The following is a 26,278-nucleotide window of genomic DNA, read 5'->3' as shown; positions in this document are numbered from 1 at the left end:
CCAAACATGTAAGATCGCACACTTTGCGAAACAAAACAATCTTCATTCTTGAAGGGAAATAATTAATGTCCGTGTGCTTGCTATCTTCTCCTCGCCTCAGGGACATTTCGATCGTGTGTTGTTTTCTTTTTTTCTCGTATACAATGGTTGCGTTTGCTTAGGCTAAAATTGTGTTTTTTCTCATTTTATCCGAAATGGGCATCCCAAATCCCCGACCGATATCAAACAGTGTCCGGTGTTTTGGCGAGCCCAACATCTCCCGAGCCGTTCTCTAAAGCGTGTGTGTGTGTATGTGTCAGTGTGTGTTTTAAACTACCCTTGTTTTTACTTCCAATTAGCTCTTAGCTTTCTTTCTTCGCTTAGTTTTTACTTGCTATTTACATTAACATTACTGTCCCGAAGTTAACGGTGCCGTGTTACGTAACGTAAAAGACATACAAGACACCACACACCCATACAGCTCGTGACATAAATTTTGACTATATAGTTATCGCCTAACATATACCCCTTTTTCCGATCCATTTCTTGTTTCTTCTCACCCTCATCGCTCAATACGATTCGCAAAATATGAAAAAAACAAAACGTTGGTTTGCAATGTTCTTCCCCAGAAAAATTTTCACTTTCCACTCGCCTTTCCACCTTCAGTCTGGTGTGCTGTCTTCATATGACACCTTTGTTTTTATTTGTTGTTGTGCTAAATTTGTTTTCTGTTTGTTCGCTTGTCTTATCCCAATAACATTTTTTCTACGATTTTATCCATCGAATTTGCCCTACAAATGCATGCGTCCCTTGCATCATGCCGTGAATTGCACTTGATTCGTTTTCTGGTTTTTTGTTTGTTGTTTTTCTGCTCAGTCACTCGCCCTCATCCGAATCCGCCCGAAAACCGTGGGTTCCGTTTGCTTAAAATCGTACACTTTGGAGTCTTTTGTTGTGTGCTTACCAGTCTCTGATCGGTTTTCGATTCGGGTTCCGAAAGCAGGCATAAAAAGTCCGTAAAAGAAAAAAAACACAATGAGAGGAGAGCAAGATCTAAGATCATTTTCTCACGTGGGAGTTTTGTTCGTCTGTTATCATCCACATTTCGGGATGTGTTGTTCAATCGTTTTTGCCAAAGCAAATTTCTACTGTTTCAGTCCAAATGATTTGATTTTCAAGTTTTCGATGAGACATTCGTTCTAACCTACCGGATTTATGATATATGCCCTGGAGGTGTTTCCTTTTTCGCAAATTAACAAACAAGGAAAGAAACAAATGATTTTCTAAAATGCGAAAGAAAACAAATGTTTTAAGAAGGCAATCTTTTCGTTTGCCAAATATAAACGCGAAACAACGAGAAGAAATGCCACAGCCTTAGGCTTTAAATGCTCTGCAGTCGGTATTGTATTAAATACGGTAAGTTGGTAATGATTTGGAGGTGCGAGAAAAAACCTTTCCCTTCGTGTAGGAAAGAAAACGCTAACAAAGGAACTCAATAGAGACAAAACAGACCTGTAACGTTGGATTTAATCTTGCTGATCCGGGAAAGTACTATCGGCTCTCGGGTCAGGTAATACGGTACGTAAGTATAACAACAACAGCTTATGCACAGGACCGACATTAGGCGACGTAGTGTGTGGGGGAATGATAAATACGATTTGTCTGCCTCTTGCTCAATATTTTTGTATGTTTGTTTGTTTGTTACACAAATGGTGAAGAAGAAACATTGATTATACACCTTTTACACCGACTGGTAACTAGAGTAAATATACATTAAGTTTCGTTAGCTTGTGTGTTCGGTTTGCTCCATTCGCTTTTTTGTTTGTATGTTTGTTTTTCCTTTTTAAGCATACATGGTGTTTTTTCTCCATATTTTAACTTGTTTCCCGCACAGTAGTTTACAGTTGACGTATCGTGAAGTAATCTTGCGTAGCTGAGATTTAGAATTCTGAAACGTAACCGGGTTCGTACCTGGTTCGAAGTAACAACAGGCTGAAGATGAATCGGTTCGATCCGATATATCGATCCGTTTATTTTGTTTTTGTGTACATACGGTTGTTAAATAAATTATCAAACAAGCGAATTTATGCTTAATCGCTGAGAAGCAAACACGCTTTGTACGTTTGGTTGTTCGGTTTTGTTTTGTTGTATGCACGTGCAATTCTCTTATGTCCGTGAGCCTCTTTTAGTTTTGTTTCCTTTTTGTTTATACCACACATCTGTTGGTATATTGTAATTTAATATCGTTATTGTATGGCTTAGCTTTTAACTTGTTATTGGTTTGTCGTGGTATCTCTTATTAGATTTTTTACTTTGTTTAGGATTGGTTTTCAAGGAGAAGTTTTAAAATAATTCGCTGAATTTTTGAATAGTAATAGGAGAAAAATGAAACAAAAATCCGATTTTTTTTTCAACGTTCTGATTTAACTATGGTGTTTGCAGCTACCGTTTCATTTGAAATTATCTCTCAACTTTTACCTGGTTCTGTTTGTTTCGATGGCGTGCGCTACTTTCGCCACATGCCGGGGAGTTGTTTTACACTATTTTTGGTTCGTTTTAATCGCTTCTTGTAAACGGGCAGTGTGTTACATTTGTATTACATTTTGCTTTACAGTTTCGTGAGTTTAGTTTTCCGGTTGTGCGCATCGGCTTGTTCTCGTATATAGCTCGTCAAATATGGAGGAGGGCACGTGGTGAGGAGGTGAAGGCATCGGAAATTCCACCTCGATGCCATTTCCAAAGAGGAAGCCTGCGATTTACGAGAGTGATCACATCTACTTCTACAGTGGTGCGTAGCATTTGGTAGAAGTTATTCTAAAGGAACAAAACCTAGCGCACGATTCGTTTGCACCTTTGCTATACTGCTATCATTTGATTACGTATTTGTATTTTCTGCCCGGTTTCCTCTTCTTCAGGATTTCCATTTCAGTTTTCGAAGCGGTTTGGAAAGAAGCCAAGAAGAATCAAAGTGGTGTGTCGTTGTGTTTAAGCTATGGGACTAGCTTAGAGCTGCGACCGGCTAGAGGTAACACATTATTATTTGAGGGTAGTAACTGCTTCGCTTCGTTACGTACAAGATACAGATCCTCAAATAGTTGAAAAACTTTCCTTCCTCAGTAATGCACTTCTTTTTGTGTACTATGGGTAGCGTTGATGATGTTTTCTTACACTAGCTTTATGCTTCTTATCCTTCTTTCTTGCCTTGTTGATGGTTGCCACTTGAACGAAAAAGAAAAAATAAATAAACCAATATGGTCAAAAACAAAATCATGCAAAATATAATGATAATAAGATAGAAAATATGCTGAAACGAAAAACATAAATTGTGATAATATAACAAAAACTAAAACAAGAAAATAATAATCTTTATTTAGTGTTTTGTTTATTACTCAATGTTTATAACAAATGATATATTCTCACCATATCTTTTCGGCTGGATGTGTTTTCGTTTTTCAATTTTTTCTCCCCCTCTTTTTTCACCTTTCCTACCGGTTCTACGAAAATTCATTCTTTTACCAGACCCATGGTGTGTGATTCCCTTTTTTGCATTGCCGATTTTATGGGGCAGTAGTTGCTGTTGTTTTCTTTTCTGTCTCGTTGTGTTTATACATGTTTTACGTGGTTTTCTTTACACAATCTTCTGACCCCCGGTTGCATTACTTTTAGTTACCACGCATTCTCAGCAGCACGATATTTCCCGATTTTCTTCCTTGTAATAAAACACAAAAACATAAAACTAACCTCAACATGTAAACTGCGTAATAGAATAGCAATAATAATGATAATAATATATATTAATAATAATAATAATATAATAATATATAATAGCATAGCGAAAATTTTACATTAGTGGTCACAATAATAATCGTTATGATCCGGATTGGTTTTATATTGGTCTGCGTGTTTATGTGTAGATGTGTTAATGAGTGTGTGTGTTTGCCTTGACCTCAAACTGCTAACCAGCTGTGACGCACAACACAAAGAGTATCAGAAGAAAATCAATAACAATTCTTGTGGAGTTCATTGAGTATGGAATGAGAACAAAAAAGCAAAAGAACATAAACGGTTTCAAACAAAAGGGAAAACATAAGTAAACAATTAAAAATGTAGACAAAATACTTCATCTACAGTAGAACAGTGGGCGAGTGAGTGACATGAAAATGGGAAGGAAAATCGTTGAGTACACTATGAACCACGGCGGCATCATTATTTTCCAGAACCACGGAAACAACCGTTTTTGGGGCAAAGTTAAAACATTGTATTGGAAATCGTTTTCCTTGAACAAAATAATGATAATAACGTTAATAATAATAATAGGGGCTAATCAATGTGGTTCTGTTTATCACTTTTTCAATTTGTTTGATTTTTGTTAGTTTTTTTGTTTTCTTCTCACAAAGCTAACCCCTCTTTGATGTTTCGTTTGAGAACAACGGGGACATTAAATTGTTACACATTGAGGTTGTGGTGATTGAGTGAACATGTGTAGTGTTTGTGTATTTGTTTCCTTATCTAAAACATTAAGCCTTTCCAACCCGAACTAAATGAACAAAGAGCAATAAGTAAAAAAAATCCATATTGTATATAATAACTATAAAAGAAAAACTTGTACAACTTTTACACATCAAAATAATATATACATAACGATCACCTTTTATCGTTAAAATCTGCAAACTCTGCCTATTTCAACCTGCGTTGCAATTTAATCCCTTTTCCGTTAGGTAATATTTCTTTTTCTTGAATTCTTTCTTGCTCGCTTCCGTTATGTTTTGTTTTATGTTTTTTTTTTGAGTGGTTTTCTACCATTTTCCAATTCCAAAAAGTTTTGTACCAACCAATCTGCATTACGAAAAATCAACGCGCATATAAAAAGCACTCATTGAAGATGCACAAACACACACACACACACAGACAAATTTACACGTACGGAAACAAAGAGAAATGCTTCATTGTCATTTTCACTTCCTTACCATGTTTCTTCCAGTGTGCCCCAAGAAAGGTAAGGACACAAACAGGACACTTACGTCCCGGCGCTGCCAAAGACATTACCACCGTAACCACCGGGACAACCGCACATGCACACACAAACTCATACGCAAATTTGAAATAATAACTAAAAACAATTTAAAAAAAATTAAAAATACCGGCATCGGAAGGTTCGTGGTATCGAAAACAAATAGAAATTATCACAGTACACGAACTTACTCTTCCTGGGCCGATTTCACGGTAGTGTGTATGTGCGGTATGTGTGTTTGCACGATTGGTCATGCTATATTCTTTTCCCCAGTGTTTGGGTGTGTGTGTGTTTTATGTGTGTCTATGACAAGAAACTGAGGACTGCTTGGATGCATTTCATGCCATAAAAGCGAAACCGATTGGGTGTCCTTTGTTCTCGTGCAAATAACAAATAGGCAGCAACAGTTTTGTAGTAAATTACTACAAAATTTTCGATCTGTCACCTTCGTTGTAGGCACCAATGCTTCCTAACTTTTGTGTTGGGTTTACATCTCTTTCGCGGAGAGGGATTGTTTTCCAAAACCGCACTTCGTTTTTCGACGAATATCTCCGATATTCTTATTTCACCCAGAAACACAAAGTGTTACTTTTCTCAGTGTCTGTTGGTCTGTGACATATTTGTATGTGTGTGCGTGTCTGTGTGTGTAGGTTTCTAAGCATTTCTTTTTGTTTTGTTTTGTTTTGTTTTACTTTTACTTTGAACTAAAGTTAGAGGTATTTCTATTTTCCTTCCATGTTTCCATGTCCATCTTCCTTATAATGTTTGTTTTTTTTTCTTGCAACGGCTACTCTGTCCTTCTTTACTAATGTATTTTGTTACTTTTTTTCTTCGTTTTTTTTCTAACATGTTTCTATATGGTGTACAAAGCATACCGGAGCATTACCGTGTTATGTACGGATAAGTTATTTCTCTCTCTCGCTCTTGCGCGCGCGCTTGTTATTAACCCCTTCTCCCATTAGGTTATTGTTTCTGTGTTTTACTGTTTACATACATACATGGCTAATATGTACATATATTTTTTCTTGTTTGTTTGTTTGCCTTTAGTCATACTAGAATACATTAGCGTTTACTCATTTAACTCTCCCGCTCTCTCTAGAACTACCCGCCTCGTTCAATATAGCGCGCTCCCCTTTTACATCCCTCCCCGCTTGTTTGTTCTACACTTTGTATGTTTGTATTTTTTACATGCACGATACGCGTACATTTGCCTTTTTTTTAGTTTTGTTTAGGTTTTTGTTCTCTCTCTCTCTCTATAATTCATCCTAGCTTTTCTTTTTCTTTAAATCTTTGTCCTATACACGACAGTTTAATTTTACTTTGTTTTCAACATCAAATCACAAATCGGTTGTATCATTTGTTAGTTTGCCCTCCCGGAGTTCGGGGAGTGAGGGAAAGGAAGAAAGAGGAATTGTGCCTTTTACCTTGTTGCAACAACACCTCTGTACTCCGTGGGAATCCCTTTCTTCTCCCCTGCCCTGGGAAGAGCCTCTTCAGTACACTTGCTTGGTATTCTCTATCGTTCGCCAATCATGTTCTCTTTTCTATATTTATATGTATCGCCTTCTCCTAAGACTGTCCATCTTGCAGCGTGTGCGCGCCTCTCTCAAGCTCCTTCCCCGTTGGCGGAAGGGCACGGTCCTCTCGGACCCGAGAGGAGGCTAGATGGTGTGTTGGTTGGCTAGTGCTTAAACGGTAACCGTGTCTCATGCACCACTTCATTGTTTGTTTGTGTCTCGCTGCAGCCAGAGGTGTTGTTATCGGCCTCGGGATACCGATAGCTGCCGGTGGCAGCTATGGCTTCACACCGGAGTCGGCGCGGGCTCCCGGGCCGCGATCACTTCAGTCCGACAGAAGTTTTTGCAGAAGAAGGGATGAATTTCTCGGGTCACCGACTCGTATTTCCTCCGAAAAATTCTACTTCCAGGTACGTCCAGCGATACACGGAGAGAGGCAGGGCGGGCGGTAGAAACGGATGTCAAGAAAGCAAAGAAAAAGAAAGAAAAAGAAACAAATATTTGTTAACAATTGCGACATTATTGTTGCATTTGGTTCATGTACATGCCCTAGGTAAATGCTATGCGTTACAAATTGCTTTACAATGCCGGCGTGATAATGAAGATGTTCGTAGTGGTTGACAATGGATCTCATAAGGCATGAGTTGTGTGTGAGTTAGCAACGGGTAGCACCTGATAAGGACATAAACAACCAACAACCTCTGATGAAAACTATTCAAGCGCAACTATTCAATGCTGTACAAAAGTTCCGATGGATCGATGCACGTACAAAAACAAGCTCCGATACGATTGTAGACTAATTTTGGGCGTTCTTGTTAATTTACATTTGTCGGAAAAACCCGATCCATACCTTCTTTTCCGAAACAGTGCGAATGCTCTTGTAAAATAATCCCCTCCCGTTAGAGATTGGTCTCTCCTTCGCCCAACATTGAAATAAATCAATCATTGCAACAGTTAAGTCAAACTTCGTGCCATTCTGGGTATGAAGCTACAGATGTGGATTGTTTTGTGAAAGGATAAAAACTCAGTGCCTTGTGATGCAGCACCGTGGCGGATCCATGGTCCATGGAGGTGGAATGTGTGCAGTGCAGATTGATTGCGGAAATATATTCGCTTTACGTCGCTAAGTGTGTCAAAACGAGTCAATGGACTGCACTACTTTTGCTTACCACCACCAGAACCGGGCACGATTCAAAGGTTTCGTCCGCGGTCGACGGTAACGACTTCGCGTCGTACCGATTTGACTGCGCATCGTTGGCCAACGTTCGGTTACCGACCTCATCATTATCATCCTCACTCCCGTTGCCGTTGTTGGCATCCGACGTGATGGAGCATTTGATGGGTGAATCATTTAACCCCACGTTTTTCTCTTTGTGATTGTATAAATTTGATAGTGGACCAATAATTGGGAAAACAAAACACATCAGTAATTAAAGCACATTCAAATATTAGAAATTGTGCAAAAAGAAAGCTAAAATAAACTGTTTCGTGTCTATGGCAGTTAGATATTACAATTAAACCAATATGATAACATACCATTATCATAGGGAAAGTTGCAACTTTGTAAAAACATCTATCAAATCCCTCATAATACTATGAAGTAATCATTTTTAAAATAGTTTTTGAATTAAGTAATTTAAGACTTCGTACGCAAATGTTTAAGATAAATAATTGTTCATATAACAAATAGTTATCAACGTGAAATTTATAAAATTCAATTTATCTTCTAGAAGCAGTACAATATTGAAGCCGCTTTCAGGCGCAATACAAAATTATTGTTTGTTTAGTTGCTTTTTCTTCCGACTTAAAAATAAGGAATTTATCTTCCACGATATCTCAAACCCAACGATAGCTACTTTCACTGAACAGCACCGATTTTTGTTTGTCTGTGCAAAACATAGCGACCGTTTCCGGGCGCGAATGATTCCCTCCTTAAGCCGCGCACACCGGGCCATTTTTTTTGGAGGAGCACTAACCTTTCTGATTGAGATGGAAATTGAACAGCATCGATGGATCGAGATCAGCCGAGGAACTATTACCACCACTACTACCACCGAGTCCCAGCATCCCGGGCGCACCGGGGTCCGCTGCCGAGGACCTTCCTCCACCACCACCAACACCACTACCACCCCGACCAGGTCCACCGATGCTACCGAGCATAGTCGAGGCGCTGGATATCGTCCCACCGTTGCTGCTCCCAATCGTGGAACAACTGAGACCGACTCCACCACCACCGCCGCCACCACCCGTACCACCACCACCTGCACCGCCTTCGCTGGCGGACCCCAGGGAGAGGGCCCCGAGGGGCGACAGTCCCATGCTGGCGGTACCGTGCGACGGGGGCCGTTGCGCACGGCCACTGACGATCGCACGCAGTTCCTGCCGCACCAGTTCCGACTGGTTCAGCCCTTGACCATTGCTGAGACCACCATTGCCGCCGCCGCCGCCGCCGCCACCAATACCATTTCCACCACCGATAATACCACCGTTGAGACCTGCGAATGTGAAATGCTTTTATTGAGCAGCGGTGTCTTGTTTCTCGCCATCCTCATTGAGCCCTTTCTTTATACAGTTTCAAAAGCGTTCAATTTTGCTGGGATGCACCACAGCCCACCAAAGCCTTTTTGGACGCTCACAAAGAACACACATTTGTACAGCATGGAGGGGAGGGAGCACAGTAACAGTACTCCTCCTCAACGAGAAACAAAAAGTTACACTTGTCGGGGACACTTTGTACAACGGAACATTGGGCCAGTGGTTACCAACGAAATCCCAACAAATGGAGGTGCATGGTGATGTGGATGGAAATAGTAAACCGTACACAAGTAATCAATAGATATAGAGTGACAAAGTAAGAATTACGGAGTGGTGGAGGACGGAGACAAGTGTTACATTAACGACAACGACGTGGTATTTATACAACGTGGCACAATTCGGATGGAGGTGGTGGTGGTGGTGGTGGTGGTGGTGGTTGAGGTTATAATGGTAGTTATGATAACAGAATGGACATAACGGACGTATCGATCGGAATATACAAAGTAGCCAAACTGGAGTAATTTTGAGCCAAACATATTTCCAAAACGGTGTTTTGAAGAACCACTAACATAATTTACTAACATTTTTAATTCGTAACAATATACATTTCTTTTATGTTATTGCTTTTCTTTCCTTAATTGTTATATGAAAAATCCCTCCAACCAAGCGACACTTTTTTGTTAGTAACAAGGAAGTTATATACAACTATATTAACATATATTTTACAAATGATAGCAGTGGTTCCCATGGGACAAGTTGCACAAAGGGATAAGACGAACACATGGTATTTTTTTAAACCATCCCCAAACCGATCGGTTCCCTTTTCCTCTCCCATTGCCAGAAATGAGGTAAACCCGACCACACATAACACAAACAGAGACAGAACTTGATCCGGACCGAACGGACACAACACAGTAAGCCTGTAGCCGGGTACAATTGTTGTGAGAATGTATAACATGAGAGAAGAACAGATAGTTGGATACAGCACATGAAGCGATGAAACGGACAACAGAGAACAAGAACGGGAAATGAGCATGGAGTAACACACAACAGTATGAAGTTGCGAAATGGGTGCGAGGGGTGGGGCAGGGAAAGGGTGAATTACATGATGAGCACACAGAGGGCAGGAGAGCGCGGCGTACAGCCGAGAACATGGATTAACAATAAGATAGATGCTGTTAAGACACACCACACATCCCACACATCAGAAAGCGCACGTGGAGGGGGTGTGTTTGGACTCCCACGGACCAGGTGCAATCACAAGTCACACTACTTACACACAATTACACACGCACACACCCGCACACCCGCACGCACACTCATGGCCAACTATGGTGTGTAATGATCAGAAGGCGTGCGCGAAAAAGGATATCATGGGTGATTTTGTTCTGTCAATAAACTATAGATGATAGCACGGCAGCAGGTTCGATTCTCTAAGTGTGGTTTTACAATGATTTGAATGAAGAATGTTTCAGGGCGCAGGAATAAAACAATCTTTATGATGCGCTGATTAAGGTGCGTATTTAATTTGTGCGGTTCCCGACGGAATGAGAAAAAGATTATGATTTAGCGGAAAAGGTCCCGCCTCGTCAGGGATTGCTTTCAATCGGGCAAGTGCGTGCGTATGTCCATGGGTGTGCGTTGGTGGCTGTGGGATGATTGTGCGATGAAGGGGGGGTGGGTATCTATTGCACGCGCGCGCTTTTTTTTTGTTCTGCGTCTCTTACCAGTATGACCGCGATTGAAGAAATCGCCTGGTGAGCCCGCCGTGTGCTGCTGCATTGCTGCCGCATTGCCGAACATCATACCGTAACCGGTGGCGTCCGGACCGGGCCCATGTCCACCGTACGCGGAACGGGGCGATCCTGCGAAAAACGGCACGTATAGGAGCTTTAGCAATGTTCTTGTTCTCTCTGATATCGTTCGTTCGTTCGTTCGTTCGATTTTGTTTGTCTATGCTAAGGGGTGAAAATTTCACCCTACTCTAACTCTTTTAGAGTCATCCGTAGAAAATGAAAAAAAAAACGATTGGTTTTCTTAACGCGCTTCTGTAAGGGGTTCTATTTATCATACACGAATATCTCTTGAAAGTCATCACAGTCGACAATCACACTGCGAGATACGGTCGATGACTAAAACAGTAGAAACAGTGGAGCAATTAGAACAAAGGGACCATTATTGGACAAATTTTCTGTTCTAATGTGAACCTATTTCCAATTACGGGGGTTTGTTTGGAGGTGTCTTATTGAAAAGTCAAAATCAATAGAAAAGAAAGTTCGAAACACAGTTACCCCCGACTATCTTCGCATGGACGATCAATTGTCCACCGATCCGATCACATTCGGTGGGCCGATCTTATCGCTGCGTAACACCTACCTGGCAAGTGCTGGGTAGCTTGCGGTGGAACACTGCCCTGCCGCTGGAGCCTCATCTGCTGGTTGGCAAAGACGGTGTTGGCAAAGTTCGGCGCCGACACGCCGACGACCGGCGACGGGCTGGGTGGACCGGGGAAACCACCCCCGTCGACCATCGTGCCACCGAAGGTGTTCTGCTGCCGGGGCGTTCCGGGACTGTTAAGCGTATTGCGCTGCCGCTGCGGTGGACCCACGAACTGCCGATTTGCCGCCGGATTGAATCCGCCCACGGACTGCTACAATGTTTCGATGACAAGGAAGATGAACGAACGATCGATTAGTTGTGCTGTTCGATTGTGAACGATTAATGTGCATTCCGGTTCACTTACACCTACCGAAAGCTGAGCATTGAGCATCGGGTTTTGCTGCTGAATGGAGAGCCTCGCGTTTGCATTCTGCTGCCATTGCTGCTGCTGTGCTTGCTGCTGTTGTTGTTGCTGCTGCTGTTGCTGTTGCTGTTGCTGTTGTTGCTGCTGTTGCTGCTGTTGAGGTGATTGGCCCGGGGCTACAACGTTCGGAGGCTGATTGCCCGGTTGGCCACCGACACCGGCCCCCATGGCACCACTGCCGAACGGTGGTTGGCGTGGAGAGAGCTGCTGATTAACGTTTCCGCCGGCGTTACCGAAACCGGACACCATTTGCTGCAGCTGAGGAGATAGTCGATGACCTGGGTTGTTGTTGAACGGATTTCCTTGGAATCCTGGAATCAAAAGGGACGCATTGTAATGTTAAAACATACTGACAATTGTCCGCATTATTGTATATTATGAATATTATATTTATTGCCCTCGTTGAAATTATTTCTGTTTGTGTACTTTTTGCAAGAAGAGGCGTCGCACTAAATTTATGATTTTAAAATAAATATGTACGCTTCTCTTGCACCAAACTTACCTGTCTGTTGCGGACTAAGCTGCGTCCGTTGGCTTGGACTCAGCTGTTGCTGCATCAGGTTGGGTGAAAATCCGGGACTGAGTTGTGAGTCGGGCACATTATTTGCTCTCGTCAGCGTGACGTTTGGGGCTAAAAAAACAGTATAATTATAAAATAAAATAATTTTTTACCATCCGAGCCACTGGAACTGGGGTCGGAGCAAATCGATGAACACTTACGACCGAGATCAGAGTTCGCCGACGGATTCACGACCATCTGCTGCTTTTGCTGTTGCTGAAGAAGCCGCGCTCGCTGCTGCTCCTGCAGGATACGTTCTCGGTTCTGGTGCTGCAGCTTTTGCAGTGCAAGTACGTTCGGCGGTACGCCTGCGTTGCCACCGGTTCCGAGCGGCCCGGATGGTAACCGCATGCGCTGCGTGTACACGGGCGGGGGTGTAAAGTTTTGATTCGGTCCGGCCGGTGAGGGTTGCTGCTGCATGTTGCCGGAGCTACCGGCTGGTCCAGTGCCGCCCACTCCTCCACCAACAACTGTACTACCCGTACCACCACCACTTTGGCCCATGCTGTTTCCACCGGGCGTGGAGCCACTACCAGCACCGGCGGCACCGCCTGCCATGGCCGCGTGTAGCGGGTACGCCGGTGGACTGCCACTAAACTGTGGCTGCGATTGAGGCTGCTGCATTGGAGAGCTTACGTTCTCATACTGCATAAGCGACTTCTGGATCGCGTTGATCGCGAGCTTTTCGTGAATGTCGGGCTGGCTGGACTGCGATGGTGCAACGGAGGATGTGGACGATTCTATTGGATTTAAGCCTACAATTTAAGAGATAGTAAAATTCGTCCGTTAAATGATGCTACAACTGTTGACCTGTTTTTGTTGGTAAATAATGTTCCAATGGATGGTAAAATATTTGAAGCCCGGTTTTAAATGAGTGCAAAGGGTTTTCACTTTTTCCTTAGCTATCTGACTTATTCCCCTATGAGATTGTAATGTTCTCTCTGCCGATCGAAAACATCCCCTGTGCGTTTGAAATTTTCCCTTAAACCATTGAAATGTTCCATTATATTGATTGAAACCCTGTAATCTTGCTGTGAAGAATATCAATTTTTCTGGCGCATTATTGCCAAATAAAATCACCCCCTCCCACCCATTTCCGATGACAGTCGCAAAAGATACTCGCCTAAGATACTGTTGAGTTCGCTTTCGGCAAAATCATCCGGCGCAATTTCGATCACATGATTAAGTATTTCATTGAGCTCCGGGTCCCACTCGGAGGCGAGCTGCGTCGAGGTAGCGGGTGTCGATGTAGCGAAAGCACCACCACCACCCCCGGCCGAACCGATGCCGGCGTCCTGTATCGCCGGCGAGAAGTTCTGCTGCTGCCGTTGGGCGGCCAACATTTGCTGCTGCATCATCGAATGCTGCTGCTGTTGCGAATGATGCTGCGGATGATGCTGCTGCTGCTGTGGGTGATGCTGATGCTGCGGATGATGCGAGTGTTGCTGGTGCTGATGGTGGTGCTGCTGCTGCTGTTGCTGCTGCTGGTTGAGGTAGATGAGTTCGGAGGATGTTGGAGGCTGTTGTGATTGAGAAGGCATCGCTGATTTGCGCATCTGCTGCTGCTGCTGCTGCTGTTGGAGGCGCATTTGGGTCATCTGTTGTACTTGTTTTAGATTATTGTTGCTCGTCGTCAGATTATTGTTGTTGAGTGTTTGGTTTGGTGGCGCGGTCGAGCTCGACACGTTCGCCAGCTGGCGGGCCACGCCGGAGTTCGGGATGTCCGGGATGATGCGATTGAACGGCATGGGCGTTTGCATCGGCATCGGCGCTTTGGCCGGGTTGGCCAGCAGTGACGCGAGCATCTTATTCTTCTCGCGCAACTTCGACGGTCGCGTGTCCGAGCGTTTAACTGCGGAACCTTCATCCGGTTCGGTTGACGGTCGCTTCCGGTCATTGCTCTGCACTCGCAGGAGCTGCATCAGCTCTTCGTTGTTGAGGGGCGCCGGATTGTGCTCCTTTGGCTCATCCTGCGCAAGGAGAAAGTAATACGACAGAAGATAACACGTTAGAGTTTACATGGAAAAATCATCGTAAAAAAAAGGAAAGGTGAAATATTTTTTTTAACATTTTACACTTTAACGTCACATATTAAAGTTAGCTGTTGTTTGGCATTAGCAACGGATGGAGGAGGGACTTAACATTCCTATTGCAGCAAGTGGAAATCTTAATTCCAAATGCTTTAGATCATATTATTCAATTAGTCACACAACAAATCGGTATAAAACAATTTCGCACTATACATCGAAAGGCAAAAATCCCACGGAAAGGTTGCAAGACATGGTTCCCCATTGCTGGTATCAACTACACTGGATCCAGGAAGGATACGTTTCGCGCCCCGCTTTGCCCTCGGATGCGGTTGTTGTTGCTGCGGGAGGTTGTTATACATGCTGGTGTGGTGTGGTGTGTGTTTGGTTTCGCCGAAACTTACTTTCACCTTCTGCAGCTGCTTAAGAAGCTCGCTCGAACCTTGCCGGTTGCGGATGTCGCTATCGTCATCGTCGCTTTTGTCGTTGAGCAGCTGGAAAAATGTGGATGGGTTGGAGTGTGAAAAACGTTCAACACATGAGTACAAGGTGTTCTTCATGGAGTTTTGGTTTGGCGTTAATGTTGCAGCACTACTAATGGTCGTGGTTCTTACCCTGAGGTGACCCACGATCCCCCTTTTTGACTTCCACCTGGGCAACCATGGGGTTAGAGGTGTGTTAACAAAAGACGGAGCCTTAGTGGCAAAACAAGATTCAAGTAGTGCGATGGAAACCAAAAGTCCGAACAGAGTTCGAGTGGTTAATGAAAGTGGTTAGCCAGCGCGATGCTGCGGCGATGTGGTTTTAAGGTAGTGGCAACATGTGGGGGCGCGGTTAGAGAAGTGATGAACGTTTTTAATGGGATGAAATGAAACTAAAAAACAACACATGGCATGGTAGAAGGATGCTACCCGATGGGAAAACAATATATGTATAGCACTCAAGTGGAGCCAATATGGTGCTCAATAAATAAATGTAATTGCTGCTGCATCTACAGTTGTCGAATGGACAAGGGTGTTTGAGACTGCCTACTCTCAAGTTCATCATAATGCAAACCATTTGTGAAAACAGTGCATTTTCATTGTGTGGAAGAGAATGGAAATAAAAAAAAATGGGGAAAGAATATCGACCAAGCGTAGTTATACAGTGAACAACGAAACTACGAAACTATAGTGTGAAACATCCAGTTCGAAAAAAAAGAAAGGTTGATAGTAGTAAGAGGAAGGTGTTCGTACCTGTAACAGCATATTATTGCTACCGGATTTACTAGTCTCATTCCCCGGACGGAGCGTTACCCCCAGCCCGCCAAAACCACCACCACCACCAACAACACTACCATTACCCTGCGCTTGGGTTCTAACAGACTGAGGTATACGTTGTGAAAGAGATGCGGTACTTAATTTATTGCCATGACTATCCTTCTCTTCCTCCGAATTTAGCAAACCCTACGAAAGGAAACCAACAAAGATACACAAGTAGAGAAAAGAGAAAAGGGAGAATAAAAGAGAATGAGATAAAGACGATACAGCGACGTGAGTGAAGGAGCAGAGTAGCAGAGGTAGCTAGAGGGATAGGTAAGAACTAAAGTTAATGGAAGAGTTGGAATAGTAAACTTGTGCATCTTGCAGCCTCCGAAACGAAACGATGGTGTGCGGTGAGTTTTACAGTTTATTCAAACCTTTAAAGGGTTTTACCAGAGTGGAAAATGTGTCGCTCTGGTATTTTTCTAATGTTTATAATATGTGTTTCAGATGATGTTGTTATACTACATTTATGTTTGTGATGTAAAAAACCAAATAAAACAATTTTTTGTTAAAACTTCAAAAACCCGATGGTTTAGCATTTTTAAACAAGAATACATAACACGAACTTTATAAATTGTGACAAGAACTACTGTCTGCCATAAAGGTTGGCCGCATGCTGGCGAATTTTTAAAATGGAAAAGAAAGCTTCCATAGAAGAGACTTGCATTAAATGAGACGAGAGATAATATGTTTAGTTAAATAAAACCCATACATAACTCAACACATTATTTTACGCATACTTAAGGATAACTTTATCGGGCATGATGATTTCGCACATCTTCTCGTGCTGATTGAAGCACTTTTCGTACCATAATGTTCTTATACAATAGAGCTATATTAGGCTACAAGTACATGTAAGGAATGAATCTGTTATGCTGTAATAAGTTATGTCATAGCTTATGTCAAGTTATGTCATGTTAGTAATATAGGAATAAGCATTCTATCGTATAATTTGCTTGAAGCCTAACAGTCGTTGCCACCAAAAGTGGATGAGCTATTTCAATTATGAGTGGATTAGAGGCAAAGATATGTGGCAATTACTGTATGATGTTTGTATGCAATTGATATCACAAGAGAGAAAAGCGAGCGATGATGCAGTGCACATACAGAAAGGTGGAGGAACATTTTTTGAGGACACATCCAAACTAAACACCGTAGAGATACCACTGCATCCATTCCATTCCTGCATCCGTGTTGTGTTTTTGTATTCTGTGCGTTGAGGGGTTTGCTACGCTCTTCTGCTAAAGTGTTTTGTTTAATATTCTACTTTCTAATGAGCAAACTAAGCTACAAAAACCAGCGCCACAAAGGTTTGTTATAGGCTTGAGCAACCGAGGAGAGTTACACACGGTTTTTGGCAGCAAAATAAGGCTAATTTTAAGCGAACAAAACACACACACAAAGCCTACGTACCTTTAGAATTCGATTCTGGTTCCGATGGTCGTGATCCAGATCCAGGCCGGACGAGGATGAGGCATTTGAGTGAGGTCGCTTGGTTGTAAGCAGGTTCCGTAATCGCTCGGAGTCATGCGAATTCGATGGTGGCTGAGGTTGCTGTTGCTGTTGGTGTTGCTGATGCAGGTGCTGTTGTTGTTGCTGCTGTCGTTGCACCATTTGTTGCTGCTGCTGCTGCTGCTGCTGTTGAGGTGGCATCGGTGAATGATGCTGCATTGGGGACATGTGTGGGTGGTGTTGTTGCTGCTGCTGCTGCTGGGATTGCAGATCCTGCAGCTTGTCCTTGTTGTCTTCGAACGAAAACTGAAACGCATTGCCTCCGAAGTTTGACCCCGGGTTGTTGTGGTTGTTGTTGTTGGTATTGTTGTTGTTATTGTTGTTGTTGTTGTTGCTACCGATGGACATGGTTGGATTTATCAGTCCGCCTCCCCCGCCCACGCCACTACCATTGCTGCCGATGTTGTTCGAGGGCGACGGCATGCCGCCCATCGTGTTCCCCGAATAGTACGGCGTCATCGGCGAGGCACACATGGGTGCGGCCGCCGGGCTGTAGGCACTGACGGACGGTGGCCTTGGGGTGCTGACCGGCGTAACACTGGCCCGCGAATCCGGTCGCGAATCCCAGCTGACACCGACCTGCTCCATCTCGAACGTGGAATGTGGAAACTCGAGTTCAAACTCGGCCGAAAAGAAGCCGTCAGACGACGGGCCACAGACGACCGAGGACGAGTTCATGTTGCTCCGGGGGGATACAATCGAGGCGAGCGTCGAACTGCCACTCATTCCACTACCCATGCCGCCGACCCCGTTCCCTCCGCCGAGACCCGGTGTGCCAGGGGTGTTGTTACCGCCCATCATACCACCTGGTCCCGCCATGTTTGGACCAGCTATATTTCCTCCCCCTCCTCCCGGGCCCGCTCCAAGCATGCCCGATGGTGCATGCCCGGATCCAGCACCTTGTCCTCCATTTCCACCGCCATTCAGTACACTGGACATCAGTGGTCCACCCATATTGCTGACTCCCTGCGTGATTTGAGCCATATGGCGGGCGACGACGTCGTTGCCCCCGTTGTTGAGGCCACCGGTCGCCACCGAGCAGCTCGTGCTTGGCATCAGCAGGCCCAGCGACGAGGACGAGGTAGGATTGCTGTTACTACTGTTGTTGCTCCCGCTGGTGTTATTGTTGCTATTAATGTTACTGCCGCCACCCATCGCCAAACTGCCACCGGCCGCGCCACTGTCCACCGAAAGCATAGCAATCTCGTTCTCCGTCAGCACGGTGCAGACGGCCATAATAAAGTCCGTCTCGTTCGGCTTGGTGCAACGGAACAGCTTCGACTGGCTCTTCACGTGCACGTACACGTCCGGGCTGCCGAAGCGCAACCGGTACGTCAGCTCGAGAGGCGTCCCGTTCGCCGACCGGACGCTACCGATGTGCTCGATTAGCCGCGTACGGTCTTGGATGTGACAGAGGTCGTATATTGACCGTATAGTCTCTTTGGTTAGATTTCCTGCAAACTGTTTCCTTAGCGTCGATGCGTCATAATCTAAAACAGAAAAGAAGTGGTCAATTTTTTTTTTTATCAAAGGAAAGCCGTATTTCAGGTGCTTTTGATACCTACTTATTATGTTACCATTAATGTCCAGCTTCAGTGTTAGCTGCTCGTCGAGGGTTTGTGGCATTGTGGTCGTTTCGATGGTTGCCTGTTCGTCCTCGGGTAGTGTAATTAGACAGAGCACCGAGGACGATTCCTCCGTATCATCCTTTACCGGCGCGGAGATAATGAGCAGATCCTTGTACTTCTCCAACCGCTGCTGCTTCTGCTCGATCGTTTCGTTCGCACTTTCCGGCGCCCTTAGTAGCCAACGAATCTTTGTCCGAATGGTACGCTTTGGCGTCTGATAGAACATCTGGGGAAAAGTAGTGGAAGATGAAATATGTTACTCCTTTGGCCACACACACACACGCGCGCCACTCATCTAACTTACCTCATTTTGATCCCAGTTTAGCTCAATCGAATTCTTATTTAAAATAGGACTCAGCTTTGAATGATCACCAGTATGCAGGTACGAATAGATAGACTGTCCGTGGAGCTCCGTGCGCGAGTAGTGCAGTACGTCGCGGACGTTCTCCGTGGCACATTCGATCACACCCTCCGAGTTGATCTCGAGCAGGGCCCAGCCGACGTTCGAGATGTAGTGCTGCACTGCCTCGAAGTAGGCCGACTTTTCCGGCGAGTGGCCGTTCACCGACGGCTCCGGTAGTGGCGGTTCAGTGGACGATACCTCCCCCTGTTGCACCGGGTGCAGTTTGCAGGAAGCGGAACAATCCGGCGAGCATTTGGAGCACCTCGAACCAGTTAGATTCGGGTTGCCCTGCTCTATCATATGACGAAACTGGAAATGAGACGAAATAGATATTATAACACTTGATTAAGCCTTTTTTTTTTATAATCCTAATGTTGACAACTTTGGGACCAAGGCTCAACTCATCGAAAAGAAAAGAGAAAAACGTTTTGGTAGTGGTCATTTTCAGAATCTTTAAGTTCATCCTAAAAACAACGTAAACAAATTTGCTAGAACCTGCGCCACAGTGCTTCAAAGTGCCGCAATGCAAACGAAGAAGCCGCACCATCATTGTTCTGACAATAGGCAATCCTATTTGCGGAAACGAAACGAAAATGTACCGTCAAATGAAACAAATCGAACCCGATGCAAAACATTACCGGGACGGGAAAAAGAAAGAAACCCCGACCGTGCAAAATGGCTGGGCTGGTGGAAAGAACAGGTTCGAATGCTAAAAATAAGCACCTCCCTATTCCGGTGGATCCCTATTCCGTTTCGTGGATGCGTTTCGGCTTCGAGTTCAAACCGATGGTAGGGTAGGTGTGTGCATCCCCAGCTCTTCCATCCATGGGGATCCATCGTAAACAGCCGTGAAGATCATACTGTTCCAAGGCGAACTCGGTTCCGCTCGATGTTCCCGATCGACGAAGATGGCATATTTGATCAGAGCAATGACAATCGAACGCGGGAAAGGACGTGACTGCGCTGGTTTACTCGTTGGCGTAGGACAGAGCAAGTGGTTTGTCGATTATGCTCTCTGGTCCATGTTCCGCGTCGCTTTGCAAAACAGATGAATCAGCGCCAATGGCTTGCAGTGTGAGTGAACTAAATCACTGCTGCTCCGATCGTAGCGTAAATTGTCACCATCTATGGTGATGGATCGATATTCTCAGGCTTTCGTTGCCCAAAACAAGAACATTCTTGTGCGTTTGGCTACGGGGTGTCTTAGTCCTTATTCTTACAGAGCATACCAGGTGTTTAAAATGTTCGTAGGAATAGGGATCAATCTGGGAATTAGATTGTTACAATCAACTGCAGAACATGACCATCGCAACTAGGCTGTGTTTCAGCTTGATAATTAAGCTTGATACAAGGATTGTATGTTGTTAGCTGTGCCATAACTGGAACAGTATTTACTTGATTTGGGCAATATTCAAAAATTTGTTATATTCTGTCCATCGATCTTTTCACTACTCAAACGTTCCTCTTAGGTTGAATTCTACATAATCTAATCGCTACACTAAGTCATGTCTTGATGTCAATTGCCTTACCGTTCGTACTACTTCACTTAATATCGCCGCTTTGTCTGGTTTGCAGGCGGTCATATCCCGCTTAATCTGCAGGAACTCGCCGAGTTGTTCGATGTATTCATTCTCTAGCTCTCGGCGACGTTTCTCGTTGTTGCACTTATTGATCTGCGACTGTGGCTGCTGCAAGAAAAAGATCACCGGTAGCTGGTAAGCAACGATCACCGATCGAGTGCAGGATGAGCGGGAAGTGTCCTTACCTTCGTGTCTGGCTTTCGGCGAATCTTTTTCGATGCGGTAGGCGGACAGGCCACGGATGGTACGACGACATTCATTATTTTTGACTGACTCTGCAGTTGTGATGCCGGGGCTGCTGCTCCTGATGTTGCTGCGGTGGCGGCGCCGGACTGCGGTGCACCGATTTGGTTCTGTGACAGCTGCTGCTGCTGCTGCTGCTGCTGAATACCGGAGGAATGTTGCTGTATCGGCAGTGTGGTGTTTGCTGACAGTCCACCGAGTCCACCCAAACCTTGGCCACCGGCGGGCGATGAGTAGAACGATGCTTGAGACGGTTGCGCTGACTGCGACAGCTGTGTATGGACAAGCCACTGGTCCGACAGTGGTAGTTCACATGGGCCAAGCCTAAGACGGAAAGGGACGAAATGAAAATAAAAGATCAGATTAGTGTGCATTTCTGGCAGAAGCGGTTTGAAAATAATTGAATGGATGCCAATCAAAACGCCACCGTTTGGCAGAGCAAGCACTTCGCACACCGCGTATCTCCCATTAATCATTGACTTGCGCAATCAGCTGTTATCAGCAGGCAAAAGCCCACAACCCTTTCGGTTCGTCAGTGGTAGTAGTGGGTGGTGGGCGGCGTGGTGTGTGTCCGATAGTTTCTTTTGTACATTGTAAAAACACATCCCTACCGGACTTCTTCCATTTTTTTTAGCTCCTTCCTTCCTGTACAACCACACACGTGCTATACGCACAAGAAAACTACAAGATACGCTGCTTTACACCAATGTTACACATTTTGCTGCCTCATTTTATCGCACACGGATCCACGCACGGGAAATATCGCTAGGGTTATCAACGACGGCTTATCCACGACCCACGAATCACCAGCGAACACCTGTCGCGGGTGATTATGACCGACTATTGTGGGACATTCCAAGAAGCAGTTGGAATCCATCATACGCTTATGAAACCTTAATAATTTCTTACACGGCAAGAAAGTAACGCACGAGTGAGTTGGAATCTGAAACTGGATTGCTTCTCTTAAAACTATAAACAGGCACGTCCCACTGATGGCGGGATCGAGCACAAGCTTTGGGAGGCACAACCTACCTGGTATACCTCACTGGGGCTGCCGACAAACTCGTGGCGCTAAACTGACGATTCATTACTTCGTTCGGATCATTCACTTCTCCAAAAACTCAACGGCACTTGATCGAAAGGAACCTCTCCTTTTCATCAGTATGGAACAAGAAATTGAATCAAACCCACAGTCACTTGCCAGAACTAAATGGGCCACTCGACACACAACACCCAAGCGGAAGAACGAAACCGAACCACCCACGACCGAGGCAACGACGATGACTGAGGCCTCCGGACGTACGGTAGATTCGATTTATTTATTACAACCTTTGAGGTGTTGTTATCAGTTCGGCACCACAGTTATGAAGTTGTGTCGAGTCTTGCTTATTTCATTTGAGGCTCCCCTGTGGCTTGTGTGCGTAACAAAATACACACACAGGCACACATTTATATATGCGCCTTCACCTTCTTAGAGGCTGAGAAGTGAACGCTGTCACATGAAGTGTTTGCGATCGTGGCGGCGCAGTGGGTATCTCTAGAGATTAGATGATTTGATAAACACCTTGATAATGAGACTTATTCCACGCTTGTTGGAGACTGTCGGGTGGAGTCACCAGACCAGCTGGGAAGTATCGTTTCGGTGGACATTCATTAATTTAATTTCTACTCAATTGATATTTAGAAGAGGAAAGAAACTTTTGTTCAAAATTAAAAATTATGTTTGGCTTAATATTAATATCGCCAAACCCGAAGGGAGGCCTTTCCATTCCAAAGATTTATTATCAGCAGGAAATAAGGTACTGCATAGTATCTTAAGAAAAAAACATACGAAGCTATACTTCAGCCGCAAATGGAAGAAGCATCTTTTCCTCCAGTATGACGTAACCGTTATGAATAAGTCGTAAACTTTGCGTCAGTCCTTGCAACATAATTCCGTGAAATGCTTGTCAGGAATTAAATTTCCTATCTGGATAGTTGATGTGCGATTGTGCGAGCGATTTTCCTTGGGAGATACGGACGCGCTTAACATTCCTGTGCTGACCATCACCAGATCGGTCTTCAGCACGCTTGAGGTTCGCCGTTTGGATCTCTTTGTTTAAACGAGCCCTATACGACGTCGTGGTGAGTGAAGAAAAGCAAAACCCAACCGCCGGTTCGTAGTTTGTGCGTACAATTATTCTTCTTCTGCACTATCATAAAACGATTGTCTCACTCCGGCATAAATCAAGAGCCTCGCGGTACTGCCTCCGGTTAGCCCAGCTATACAACAGCTGGGCAACAATGGAGCCACGGCTAAAAATGGCTTGATGGTTTGATGGTGCGCCCCGCCATCCACGGCGAAGGAAGCAATGATTTGAAAAACCATCACTTAAGCAAATACAAAAACGGCCCAAACATGGTACAGATTGAGCGACGGGCGGACGGCTGACGGTGACGATGACGCCAGTCGGTGGAGGTAGGTAATTGCGGCAAAGATGTAACCTTGCTCGCACCGTATGACTCATCTCGGAATTTCAACGTGTGGTTGGCGCGAATGGATAGTTTCAACCAAATAAGAACCATGGTTTCGACGAACGAGTAGATTAATAAAAGGTTTAATGCATTTATGTTGTTGGTTAACAGATGTCCATGCTCATTGAAGGCGCCATATAATTCACAGGGTGCTCGTTGAGACAAATTGATGGCATTATACCTAGCGATCCCAGCTTCTTTATGATGACGTTTAAGATTCGAATTAAATTGCATTAAAAGCGCTTGCAAAGCGCCATGCAGTTTGTTGGAACGAGATCGTCTGTTACGAACAAGGACAAGATAGGCTCACAGGAAATGCTTGTCATGGTGGAAGAAACTGATATCGATATAATACCAATTTCCCCTCCTTCTCTTAAGTCAGGGCTGTTCAGGAATATTTGAGACTAATTAACGAGTTCTGCTCAACTCTTCTTTACACGATTCATGGTTTTTCGATGGTTTTTTGAACTTTTATCTATCGTTTTGCCGATTGCACTTGCAATTCATTGCGTTGATCACTACGCATGTCCGGAAATAATATGATTTTACGAAATTTGATTATTTTCTCTCAGAACATCTCCTCATTCGGAATAAATCAGAGGATCTCCATCACTCTTTTTACACAATTGAACCAAACTTATGTGTCATTTTTCATATTCTTTTACGTTTGTTTTGTGTATTGCACTTGCAATCCATATTCTATTCACTTTTCCGATAATAACACAGTTTTTCCTAAAACTTATGTCACTTGTAACAAAATGAATGTGAGTCTATTTGTTTTAAAACTCACCACTTCATTGCAGTGGTAAAAAGAACTAAAACTGGCGTAGAATATTTGTATCTTTTTAAATTAAATTATGTCATTGAACACGCTACACTCTACACTCCATGCGAACACGAGGTAGCAAATGTGAGAGAAAGGGTGGAAACAAAAATAAACAAAATCGAACGAATAACAACCGGTCGCGAATCCTTCCGATCCCGCCACTGTCGGTATACTGAACATAAAACCATTCTTCCGTGCTCTATTATAAAACGCAGTCCACCGGTGGGTTTGGTGGAAGCAACAAGCACGTGTGCATGAGATGAAGCAACACGTTACTTACGATGGTGAAATTCGGAAAAGCTTCGGCAAAGTTTTGAGTTAGTCACCTGACGTGTATGAAAATTAAATTTTGAGTCAGTTGCTGTGTGGTGATAAATAGGAAGACTCATTCGAGCTGGCGAAGAGTCGCTAAGAAAACGAATACTCTCTGAAGATTATCTAACGTGGGAAGTTAACACAGTCAAATTCAAACGTCGAAATAGCAATATCCGGTGGAAATGGAAACCAACGACACCCCGAAAATTATAAATCCATTATAACGCAACAATCCTGCAAACTACGACTATCACAAACCGAAACAGAAACCTTTCAACAACGACTACAAACCCTCGCTCTTCACTTCCCCCCCTCTTTCACACCGTCTACGATGGTTCGTCAAAGTGGGTCAAGTTCAGATGCGAATTCCAATTCCAGCGCCCCACCAGAGAGATCGTGCGGCGGCTGTTCGTCGTTTACGTCACAAAATGGAGAAGAATTGCACGTAGGCCTATATACGCACACACAAGGGCACACACCACCGTGCTGCTATCGTCTGCTCCGTCGACTGGTATTCGTGACCAGACACCGACGATGCACCGGCGTGTATGCGTTCTCAGTGTTTATGCACTTGCACAGCACCACCTTCTTCCGGGCTTCGGTGGGTTTTTTTTTCGGTGGTGCTCACTTCCTCCAACGATGGCCTCGATCTAGACACGATGGATTCGGCGACTGCAACAGGTACTGTTGTTGCATGCAGTAACTACAATGTTGATTAGTCATGCATGATGACGCAGGGGAAGTCTTGCCGGCGATCACGATGACTCCCTTTGGGCGCATGGTAAAATCAAGAAGGTTTATTTTTGGAAAAAAATAACACAAACAATTGCCAAGTTTGGAATTAAAAAGTGTACCACATTAACGTGAAGGTTAATGAAGAACATACTATTGTTCCATGGAAGTGTAGCTGAAACAAATCAAGGTTTTAAACCAATCAAAATATTCGTTAAATATTGTGATAATATGATATTAAAATTAAATAATGAGGTAAATCTTATTAAAAATTATTCTCAGAGTGTCAAAGAGGCAGAGCATGTTGGTAACGATAGAAGAATAACGATTTTCTTGTTTCCTGTGATGAACCTGAAGATAAAGGATGAATTACTTCGGGTTATTCCATGGGGTTGCGGAATCATAAAATTGTTTATCATTCCGATTCGATAGCAAACGAAAAAAAAATTAAGAGAAGCCTTAAAAAACTCGCATTACCATTGCATGTCTCATCAGCTGCGCACATCCTGACATTGTTTGTTCTTCCAAAAAAATTTTCATATTTTTTTCCCTCTCAATCTTTTTCTCGATATATATAAAAATATATATATTTTTTTATACAATCTCGCAGCGTCACAAACGCTGTTGGTTCAGCAGCCTGCCTGCTTCTCTCTCTTTCTCTCTCTCTTAGTATACGCCTGCACCGCCAGAGGTGTTCTTCTGCTGCGTTGGTTGGGGTGGGGTAAGGTGGGATGCAGAAAATTGGTGTCAGTGGGTCACAGTCAAATCGTGTGACCGTCGCCGGCGTCTT

General features: G+C 44.1%; 1 protein-coding gene across 1 annotated transcript in view; it reads right to left on the bottom strand.

Annotated features, from left to right (window-relative positions):
* Positions 1-6,689: 6,689 nt before the first annotated feature.
* LOC131294864 (neurogenic protein mastermind) overlaps positions 6,690-26,278 on the bottom strand; it is a 75,022-nt gene continuing 55,433 nt past the window's right edge. The window contains exons 2-16 of the mRNA XM_058322916.1: positions 21,044-21,425; positions 20,808-20,966; positions 19,180-19,587; positions 18,813-19,101; positions 17,149-18,737; positions 15,667-15,876; positions 14,836-14,925; positions 13,528-14,374; positions 12,566-13,159; positions 12,348-12,476; positions 11,792-12,156; positions 11,419-11,689; positions 10,770-10,919; positions 8,484-9,002; positions 6,690-6,907 (exon numbers count right to left, since the gene is read on the bottom strand). Of these exons, the coding sequence (XP_058178899.1) occupies positions 6,879-6,907; positions 8,484-9,002; positions 10,770-10,919; positions 11,419-11,689; positions 11,792-12,156; positions 12,348-12,476; positions 12,566-13,159; positions 13,528-14,374; positions 14,836-14,925; positions 15,667-15,876; positions 17,149-18,737; positions 18,813-19,101; positions 19,180-19,587; positions 20,808-20,966; positions 21,044-21,425 (6,031 nt within the window). The 3' untranslated portion in view covers positions 6,690-6,878. The remainder of the gene's footprint in view (positions 6,908-8,483; positions 9,003-10,769; positions 10,920-11,418; positions 11,690-11,791; positions 12,157-12,347; positions 12,477-12,565; positions 13,160-13,527; positions 14,375-14,835; positions 14,926-15,666; positions 15,877-17,148; positions 18,738-18,812; positions 19,102-19,179; positions 19,588-20,807; positions 20,967-21,043; positions 21,426-26,278) is intronic.

This window comes from Anopheles ziemanni, chromosome 2 (genome assembly GCF_943734765.1).
Source record: "Anopheles ziemanni chromosome 2, idAnoZiCoDA_A2_x.2, whole genome shotgun sequence".
In the NCBI taxonomy this organism is placed as follows: Eukaryota; Metazoa; Arthropoda; class Insecta; order Diptera; family Culicidae; genus Anopheles; species Anopheles ziemanni.
This window is presented reverse-complemented; position numbering and strand designations above follow the sequence as displayed.